At 37.9% G+C, this 10921-nt stretch overlaps 1 protein-coding gene and 1 pseudogene across 1 annotated transcript; one reads left to right on the top strand and one right to left on the bottom strand.

Moving 5' to 3' along the window:
* The first annotated feature begins 578 nt into the window (after window positions 1-578).
* Window positions 579-1508, top strand: LOC105500586 (olfactory receptor 2AP1). Its single transcript, XM_011926191.1, has one exon. The coding sequence runs from the start codon at window positions 579-581 to the stop codon at window positions 1506-1508; it is 930 nt and encodes a 309-aa protein (XP_011781581.1).
* A 4660-nt stretch (window positions 1509-6168) lies between these two features.
* LOC105500621 lies at window positions 6169-8042 on the bottom strand (annotated as a pseudogene).
* Between the last annotated feature and the right edge of the window lie 2879 nt (window positions 8043-10921).

Genomic DNA, 10921 nt, shown 5'->3' with positions numbered 1-10921 from the left:
GGCTAAGAATTTGGAGAGTCCCCTGGAAAGAAGTGGGAAGATGATACTTTTTTTGCTTCAAGGGAATTAAGGAAACTGAACCCAAAGAAAAATGAGAAACTGCTATATTTATATGAAAAAAAGGTAGGGAAGAGTAAGAAAAACAACAATTCTGAGAAGAGTTAGGCACACAAAGGAAGTGGGGCAATGAATGGGGTCAATGAGAAATAAAGTTAACATTGGGGGAAATAAATAAATATTCTGGAAGGAGGTAGCAGCTGGAGACATTATTTTATTAACTTATTTCACAACTTTTTGAACATCATCTATGAGGCAGACACTTGCCTCATGTGAGCACTAGGGAGAGTACAATGTGGAAAAACAATGACAAGAATTTTCCTCCATAGGGCAAATGGGACTGGGAAGGATCCAACATCATTCAAATGGGCCACTGGTCTGAACCATGTCATCAGAGGAGTTCATCGTCCATTTCTTTTTGTTCTTGTCAGACTCCATCTGTTCATTTCAGAGCACCTCTTCCTTTCTCACCTTTGGTTACTACTCTCTTTTTCACTTTGAGACTCAAAATTTTTTCAACAATGAAAAATAAAACCGTTTTAACTGAGTTCATCCTTCTGGGTCTAACAGATATCCCTGAACTCCAGGTGGCAGTTTTCACCTTTCTTTTCCTTACGTATTTACTCAGCATCCTTGGAAATCTGATTATCCTCATCCTCACCTTACTGGACTCCCACCTTCAGACTCCCATGTATTTCCTTCTCCGGAACTTCTCCTTCTTGGAAATTTCCTTCACAAACATCTTCATTCCCAGGGTCCTGATTAGCATCACAACAGGGGACAAGAGTATCAGCTTTGCTGGCTGCTTCACTCAGTATTTCTTTGCCATACTCCTTGGGGCCACAGAGTTTTACCTTCTGGCTGCCATGTCCTATGACCGCTATGTGGCCATCTGCAAACCTCTGCATTACACCACCATCATGAGCAGCAGAGTCTGCACCCAGCTGATTTTCTGCTCTTGGCTGGGTGGGCTAATGGCTATTATACCACCAATCACCCTGATGTGTCAGCAGGACTTTTGTGCATCCAACAGGCTGAATCATTATTTCTGTGACTATGAGCCTCTTCTGGAACTCTCATGTTCAGACACAAGCCTCATAGAGAAGGTTGTCATTCTTGTGGCATCTGTGACCCTAGTGGTCACTCTGGTGCTAGTGATTCTCTCCTATACATTCATTATCAAGACTATTCTGAAACTCCCCTCTGCTCAGCAAAGGACAAAAGCCTTTTCCACTTGTTCTTCCCACATGATTGTCATCTCCCTCTCTTATGGAAGCTGCATGTTTATGTACATTAATCCCTCTGCAAAAGAAGGGGATACATTCAACAAGGGAGTAGCTCTACTCATTACTTCAGTTGCTCCTTTGTTGAACCCCTTTATTTACACCCTAAGGAACCAACAGGTAAAACAAGCCTTCAAGGATATGGTCAAAAAGCTTGTGAATCTTTAAAGAATTTAAGAATTATCTGTGGGACTAGGTATGAAAAAAAGAGAGAAGAAAAAAAGAATTTAAGAATTTAAGATTTCATTGATGAGTTGCTACTATGTACTAAGCTCTCTGATGGTTATCAAGTACTCAATAAAGAGTTAAACTTCAATTCAGTGGGAAGGACTTGGAAATAAATTACAACCTGTTAAGTGTTAATAGTGAAATGAATATGGTTTTATTCTATTTAGTTACTTAATTGAATAACTCAACCTAAGTTAGAGAGAAAATAAATGTTTTCAGAGGGGGTAAAGAAAGAAATTTTGGTAGAAGAAATATTGTGAAATAGGAGCACAAAATTTCAATCCAAGGAGACTGAGTAAATGTTACCACTATTAGTTTCAGTCAAAACAAAACAAAAAGCTATGGAGATGATAAATTTGGTTTTGAATTAAGTTAACTTCTCTTTTAAAATAAGTTAAATGCCCATCTGAATTTGGAACCAGATCTATGAATTTCACAATCCTTAAAATGTACATGGTAGTTAATGATATGGGAATAAATGAGGTCATATATAAAAGCATGTATAGAAAAGGCTTAAATATTAAATGCTAAGGATTGTCCCAAAATTTAAAGAGCAGAAACAGCAGAGGTGTTAATAAGAAAGGCAATTGACCTATCAAATTTATGGGAAGAGATGTCTCAAGAAACATAGTTTGTTGTCAATGTGAAATGCTACAGAGAGCGATTAATAGGAAGAATGAAAGTGTGAGAACTGACGACTGGATTGTTGTTGATCTTAGCCATTTTCAGCAAATGTGAAAGTTGGGTAGGAAGTTGGGTTGGGTAGGAAGAAATCAGATTGTTGTGGGTTACTAGTGAATGGGAGCTGATAAATTAGAGAATGATAAAATGGAATTTTGAGAATAGAGAAATGAAAAGAAGAATGAGCCCCAAGTTATATTTCTCCATGGTGTTCTGTGCTTTTTCACTGGTAATATCATAATAATGGTTATAGATGTAAATCCATATTCACCTCTAGTCTGTAAGGCACTGGAGTGCAGGGACAATAACTTCTTAATCACAATTTCATCTGCAATGCCAAGCAACGGTAAGTGCTCAGTAAATAGTTCTTAAATGGATGAATGATGGATAGATGGATGGATGGATGGATGGATGGATGGATGGATGGATGGATGGATGGATGGATGGATGGATGGGTGGACGAAAGGACAGATGGGTGGGTGGACAAATGAATGAGGGGTCCCAGAACAGATCAAGTGACCTTGATTTTTTACCTATCTCATTTTTCCAAGCTCTCAACAAGCTTTGTTAGAAGCCTTTTGGGACATGATTCTCTTTAGGAAGTTGCAAGTATACACAAGCCCATATTATTCCACCCTATGGCTCTTGACTTCTCTCAAAATCCTTCTCCTTTCCACATCCATATCTCTTGTGAAGAATGTGGATCTCCTGTTTATTTTCTCACTTTCAAAAGGAACGTAAAGATCCCAAAGAGCATGGGAACTAACAAAACAGTATTTTGCTTCCATCCTACCCCCAACACACACAATAAGATTTTAATGAGGATTAAGTAATGAACCAGGAGACTCATATAAGCTGCTAACTGGACTCACTTCCTCCCTATTTATCTTCTTTCTGAGCTACAGGGGAATGGCCTTGGCTTCTAGACTTGAGGGCAGAAATGGTGGTCTACTACATATAATAGTGTCTACTATATAATAGGTACTGAATAAATGTTCAATTAGTAAAAGCACAAATGTACAAATGAAAAATGTCTTTATTACTTAAGGTTCGAGCAATTATCATAAGCTTTTCTACAAGCTACTTGTTTTTTAAAGGCTCTAATTTGACTGGGCACAGTGGTTCATGCCTGAAATCCCAGCATTTTGGAACGTCAATGCAGGTGGATTGCTTGAGCTTAGGAGTTCGAAACCAGCCTGGGCAACATGACGAAAACCTGTCTATACACAAAAATAAAAAAAGTAGCTGGGTGTGATGGCATGCACCTGTAGTCCCAGCTACTTGGGAGGCTGAAGCGGGAGGATCACTTGAGCCAAGGAGGTTGAGGCTGCAATGCACCAGGATCTCACCACTGCACTCCAGCCTGGGTGACAGACTGAGACCCTGTCTCTCTCTCTCTGTCTCTTTCTCTCTCTCTCTCTCTCTCACACACACACACACACACACACGGGGTCAAAATCTTTGAAGATGTTTAAGCACATTTTATTTTGTTGATCTTTTGTATATTTTTAGTCTCAATCTCATTTATTTTTGCTCAGATCTTTATAATTTCTTTCCTTCTACTAATTTTGGCTTTTGTTTGTTCTTGCTTCTCCAGTTCCTTAAGATGCATCATTAGGTTATTTGAAATCTTTCTGGTTTTTTGATGTAGGCATTTATCTCTATAAGCTTGCCTCTTAATACTGCTTTTGCTGTGTCCCATGTTTTGGTATGTTGTATTTCTGTTTTTATTTGTTTCAAAGAATTTTTTATTCTTAATTTCTTTCTTCACCCATTGGTTGTTCAGGAACACATTGTTTGATTTCCATGTATTTGCGTAGTTTCAAATGTTCTTGTTATTCATTTCTAGTTTTATTCCATTGTGGTCAGGTAAAATACTTGATTTGATTTTAATTTTTAAAATATTTTTGAGACTTTTGTGTGTCCTGACATATGGTCAGTCCCGGAATATATTCTTAGCACTGATAAAAAGAATGTGTTTTCTGCAGCTGTTGAGTAAAATGTTCTGCAAATATCTTGTAGGTCCATTTGGTCAATGATGCAATTTAAATCCAATGTTTCTTTGTTGATTTTCTTTCTAGACAATCTGTCCAGTGCTGAGAGTGGGGTGTTGAAGTCTCCAGGTATTATTGTATAAAAGCTTATCTCTCCCTTCAGACCTAATAATATTTCCTTTAAATACCTTGGTACCCTGGTGTTGGGTGCATATATATTTATATTGCTATATTCTCTTGCTAAATTGATCCCTTTATTATTTACGTAATGTCCTTCTTTGGTTTTTTTGTTTGTTTGTTTTTTGTTTTTTTTTTTTACAGCTTTTGACTTGAAGTCTGTTTTGCCTGATATAAGCATAGCTACTTCTGTTTACTTTTGATTTCCATTCATATGGAATATCTTTTTCCATCCCTTCACTTTCAGCCTGAAAATGCCTTTACAGGTGAGGTGAGTTTCTTATAGGCAACATATAGTTGAGCCATGTTTCTTTAACCATAAAGTCAGTAAACATCTTTTTTTTTTTTTTTTTTTTTTGAGACGGCATCTCACTCTGTCACCCAGACTGGAATGCAGTGGTATGATCTCTGCTCACTGCAACCTCCACCTCCCAGGTTCAAGTAATTCTCATGCCTCAGCCTCTGAGTAGCTGAAATTACAGGCATGTGCCACCAGGCCCAGCTAATTTTTGTATTTTTAGTAGAAATGGTGTTTCGCCATGTTGACCAGGCTGGTCTCAAACTCCTGGCCTCAAGTGATCCACCCACTTAGGCCTCCCAAAGTACTGGGATTACAGACATAAGCCACTGTGCCCAACTAGTCAATACCTTTAAGTAGGCATTTAACTTGTTTACATTTGAGATTATTGTTGATAAGTGATGACTTACTCCTATTATTTTATTTATTGTTTTCTGGTTGTTTTGTATATCGCTTGTTCCTTACTTCCTATCTTATTGTCTATTTTTGTGATTGGTAGTAATAAGATTTGATACCTTTGTTTTTCCTTTTTCTATTGGCTCTGCCAGTGAGTTTATAGTTTTGTATATTTCATCATGGTGGTCATCATTTTTTCTCTTCCAGATGTACGGCTCCCTTGAACATTTCTTGTAAGTCTAGTATGGTGACTATTAATTCCCTTCATTTTTGCTTGTCTGTCACATATTTTATTTCTCCTTCATTCCTGAAGGATGAATTTGCTGGGCATAATATTGTTGGCTAGCAGGGGTTTTTTTTCTTTCAGTACTTTGAATACATCCTTCCATTCTCTCCTGGCCTGTAAGGCTTCTGCTGAGAAATCCACTGTTAGTGTAATGGGGATTCCCTTACATATGATTCAATGCCTTTCCCTGGCTTTTTTTTTAAAGTTTTTTCTTTGTCTTTGGCTTCTGACAATTTGACTAAAATGTGTCTTGGAAAGGACATGTTTGGGTTGAATCTATTTGGGGTTTTTTTGAGATTCCTGTATTTGGATGTCCAGCCCTCTCTCAAGAATTGGAAAATTTTGACCTATTATTTCATTAAATATGCTTGCTATACCATTTCCCTAATTTTCTCCTTCTAAAATGCCCAGAATACAAATATTTGTTTGCTTAATGGTGTCCTGTAAATCCTATAGGCTTTGTTCACTTTTCTCTTGTTTTTCAGTCTGCCTGTGCTATTTCAAAAGACCTGTTTTCAACTTCAGAAATTATTTATTCTGCTTGGTCTAGTCTCATTAAAAAGTGAAAATCTTTATGGTCTAGGACCTTTTGCCACATTACTAAATTCAGTGGTGGATGTCTAATAGATATCTCAAACTCAAGCATTCTAACTAAGTGTCTAATCTACACCACCTCCCCATCTCACCTGACAATCTCTCCTTTCCTCTAGCCCCTGGCAAATTTGCTTTACCCACAGCCTTTCCCATCTCAATCCCATGGTTTTAGTCTTAAACAATCCTACTACTTTTGGTTTCTCTGAAGATCTCACCTGACTGGAAACAAGTGCCTATAAATGCATCACTCTGAGCAGTTATAGATGAAGTTAGCTTCAAGCTGGGCAAAAATGTCTGTGTGAACACTAATGGGAAGGGACGCTTGAGAATCAAACGACAAATCGATTTGAGAACAAGAAGACACAGAAGAATCAAGGCTAGCCCACTGTGCAGAAGGTACAAAGTTTTGTGAAGCATAAGACATATCTGTCTGTACATTAATTGAAGAAACGCTATTCTTTGGGCATGTGCTCCCTATTTCTTGCAAAGGATTAGAGAGACTTTTACCCAGGTTCACTTGAACAACAGTATTAATTGGCTCAACAGCAACAGGATTTACAATTTTTTGAAAGAGGTAGGCTCTTCTTAAGAGAGCAAGCCTCTGAATCTAGGGCATGGATCAGGGTTCCTATTGACAAGGTAGTAGGTACACAGACTCTATGGCAGAAGCCTCATCAATACCTCACACCACAGGTTCAGCAGGGAGTCAGCTGCAGGCTCAATGACAAGCATAGGAGAAAACTACGTCACAGGTAACCAAAACCACTTTGGGATATGGTAAACGCAACTTCTGAGGCTATCTCAGAGGTGTTGTAAGAGTCTGCTTTCTGGCATTAGAGCTTCAAGATTATTCAAAAAAAAGCTACTAGTTTTATTTCTGAAGCTTCTGGTTCTTGAGTGTCTGTCTAGGAGTTGGCTGGTTGCTTAGTGATTCAACGGTCTTATTGGACAATCTCTAGCTTTATAGACAGTTCTACATTTTCCTTTTCTAACTAGGTAGATATCTGGGTTCTGCAGAGATCATGGCCAGTTTAGTAAATGTGAGACTGTAATACCATTCCACTGGCATAGGGACAGACACACGTGCACTCAAAAATCTTGCCACAGTCCTCCAAGTGTCTTTTCAAGTCTCATTACTACATTTCTGTTCTCAGCACGCATTTTCATAAAGTGCTGCTTTATGAGAGAAAATTCAGAAAATGGTCTGTGAGAGCCCGCAGGGCATCCTTCAACTGGACAGTAAAATTTCAGTATGGGTTTTCAAACCATTTCTTTTTCTTTTTCTTTTTTAACTTTTATTTTAAGTTCAGAGATACAAGTGCAAGTCTGCAACATAGGTAAACTTGTGTCCTGGGAGTTTGTTGTACAGATTATTTCATCACCCAAGTATTAAGCCCGATACCCATTAGTTATTGTTTCTGATCCTCTCCCTCTCCCTCCTCCCCCTCCACCCTCCAGTAGGCCCCAGTGTATGTTGTTCCTTTCTATGTGTCCAGGTGTTCACCTCATTTAGCTTTTCCTCCTGTAAGTGAAACCATGCAGTATTTGGTTTTCTGTTCCTGAGTAAATTTGCTAAATATAATGGCCTCCAGCTCCATCCATGTCCCTACAAAAGACATGCTGGTTTTTTTATGGCTGCATAGTATTCCATGGTGTATATGTACCACATTTTCTTTATCCAGCCTATCACTGATGGGCATTTAGGTTGATTCCATGTCTTTCCTATTGTTAATAGTGCTACAATGAGCATACGCATGCATGTGTTTTTATAAGAGAATGATTTACATTGCTTTTATATATACCCAGTAATGGGATTGCTGGGTTGAACAGCATTTCTGCCTTTAGGTCTTCCAGAATCACCAAACCTTTTATCATTGTTGGGTGTACTATTCCATCCTGCAGGCAGTGGCTGTTGACCAGGCGCATGCTGAGCTTGGGGCTGCTGGGCAGGATCTTGCACAGCCAAGCACTGTGTGCAGGTTGTTGGCCCACACTGCCTGGGACAGCTTAATCACCAACTGCTGGATCAGCTCCCAGGATGATGGCATCAGGCTGCAGGCTGCTGTCCCTCAGTTGGGGTCCCAGAGGCCCCCACAGTCCTGAGGCAGCCTCGACTTCACTTAAGGCTGCCAGGGTGGCCAGGGGGCCAGCCGCCAGCACTGCTGTCAAGGTTCCCATACAGCCACAGAGCATGATCATCTATACTACTCTGTGATCTGAACTATAATTATCTGTGGGTGGATTAGTGAAAGAAATCAACAATACCTGCTATGCTATGTTCCTTTAATTTAGAAAAAGGCAAATATGAAAAACATGATAACCTCAATTCTGAGTAGGGTAAAGGCAAGAGTATAAAAATTTCTTTGTACATTTCTCTAATTTATTTTATTTTATTTAACACACAAGGAGACAACATTTCTCTATTTTAAATATCTCAATAAAGAATCTTTACTTGGTGACCATTTTTATCAAATGTGTGGCATTTGATGGAACCATATATACTTCCTCCAAAATATTACGATATAGCCTCCTTTGTGACAAAGAAAACTCCACAGAACATAATATTCTTGGAAAACACTGTCTCTAGTTTGACATGCCATAGATACTAGGCATGTTAGGCCTGTGCCATAATTCAAGTATTCTCTGGGTAGAGCTGAACAATGAGGCAGCTATCTAATCCTAATAGCCATAATACTTTATTTCATAGTAAGTTCCCACACCATTGTTATGTTTGTCCTTTCCCAAAATAATAGAAAATCATAAAAGTATCACTAGTAACAAGTCAGACTGTCATAACATTTAGTTCTTCCTGCAAATTCAGAAAATTATCAAAATTTTAATAAAATTTCTAAGAACTTTAAAATAGGAAGAGTATCAACAACAGTTAAAGTTCATGGAAATTCAGTGTCTACACCAGCAATTCCTTGTTTTGCTTTCTTTTCTAAAACTGTCAATAATAATTGCAAATAAATATCCAAAAAGAAGAGATTATATAGATTATAACTGGCTTATTAATGATTTAAATATTTATTGACTTGAACTGTGGGTGAACAATTCTTTGCATGAGAAAATGCAGGGAAATTCTAGAATTTTCACAGCTTTGCATAAAGTTATTTCTTCTTCATGGGAGCTTCCTGCATCTTTTCGGACCTTCTGGATGTGGAGTCTCTGATATCATAGATCTAATTACTCGCAGAATATATACATGCTCACAATGTAGCATCATCATAAATTTGATGGACCAAAACTGTGCCCACCTTGGTCATCCAACTCTAGACTGCCTAGTACCTGGTTCATACTGTGCACATTTTGTACCATAATGCCTCTAACTGGTCTGATCCTATATATGAAAAGGGTCTCATTATTATATAACAGAAGCTTGTACATCAAATGGAGATTCAGCATAAACTGTTACCCCTCCCCACTCATGACCGTATCACTCACTCTTTATCCCACACATATTCTCCCTCTCAACGCCTTTGGCTTTGGCAATTTCTCACAAAGCAATGCGCTCCTGCAGTTCTTGCCTGATTCAATTAACTTCCTTTTATCAATAGCTGTCTTTTTTGTTAGTGTTAGCATCTCCCTTTCTTTGATAAATATTTCACCCTGCTCCAGTCTTGGATTTCTGATAGAACTGTCAATCCACTCATCTCTCCTTATTTGATGTCATTGATAAACATACAATCTGGCTCATTCAATTTTGATACCACATTACCCTAGCTAAGAAATTGAGCCAGAGTTAAGCATATGAACCAAGATGGGCCTTATGACCTTTTCGATTTAGACTTGAAAGAAAAGAGAGATGGTGGCATGCTTTCTGGATCACAGATTTTAAGGACTATATATTGGAGACTGTCTACTGTCTTCCAAATGAAAAAATCTGTCTCAATAGAATAATGCCAACCTTAAAAGAAGAAAATGGGGACAGAGTAACTATGTTTGAGTCCCTGTATTCTAGATCTACTAACATCTGAAACCGGTTACTGCTGGACTTATAAGTTATGTGAATTATAAATTTTTGTCTTCACTTAAGATAGTTTGGCTTGGGTCACTGTCATGTGAAATCAAAAGATTCCTGAGTATTCCTCCCCTGATTTTATTTCTGTGATTTTAAACTAAGTTCTACTCTTCACCATAATACACAATTAGTATCCAACAAAAATGAAACTTAGGACACTCCAACCCTATTACTGGCCAAAGTTCTAGATTCTCCCGTGTTATTCTATATTTTTTCCTTACTTCTACTCCATTTCTGCATTTGACTGGATCCTGACATAGTGCCCAATGCTCCAAGATGCTTTATTTTTTCTGGGACACATCCATGATATAAGATTGTCAGTATCACAATCTCAATTCAGGAAACAGTCTTCCATATCTTGATAAGCCACACACTTTGTCGTTCAAGAAAAAGAGGTATGAATCTCTACCATTTTATGATTGCAGAATAATGGTTTCTCTGTGTTATCAGGGATTTAGAATTTAAAAATTGAAGGATTGGCTAACCTACTCCAGGAGGACTACAGTAGAAGAACACAGATGTACCTCTCATAATGTGACTAGAGTTGAGAATACTTGTATTCCATATGAATATGAGTACTTACCATAAGTCTTCTTCAACAAATAGACATACACATACATCTATTAAAAACTTGGTACACAATCGGACTTTTTCTGTGGATGAGAATCAATCTCATTCCCCACCACTTTAATGCTTGTTCAATGAGCTCAAAAACAAAGTAAACATTAAAGCAGGACTGTAGAATTAAGCATGAGCCTTTCCTTACCAAGACTCATCTCATCTGGCTACTGTCATTTCTGTGTCCAATCTTCTTTTTTTTTTTTTTTTAAACCTAAAGTGGATAGGTGATTACCTTCAAATTTAATTCAGCTTTTTTTTTTTATTATACTTTAAGTTCTAGGGTAC

Source organism: Colobus angolensis, unplaced genomic scaffold (assembly GCF_000951035.1).
Source record: "Colobus angolensis palliatus isolate OR3802 unplaced genomic scaffold, Cang.pa_1.0 Scaffold67, whole genome shotgun sequence".
NCBI classification, from domain to species: domain Eukaryota; kingdom Metazoa; phylum Chordata; class Mammalia; order Primates; family Cercopithecidae; genus Colobus; species Colobus angolensis.
This window is presented reverse-complemented; position numbering and strand designations above follow the sequence as displayed.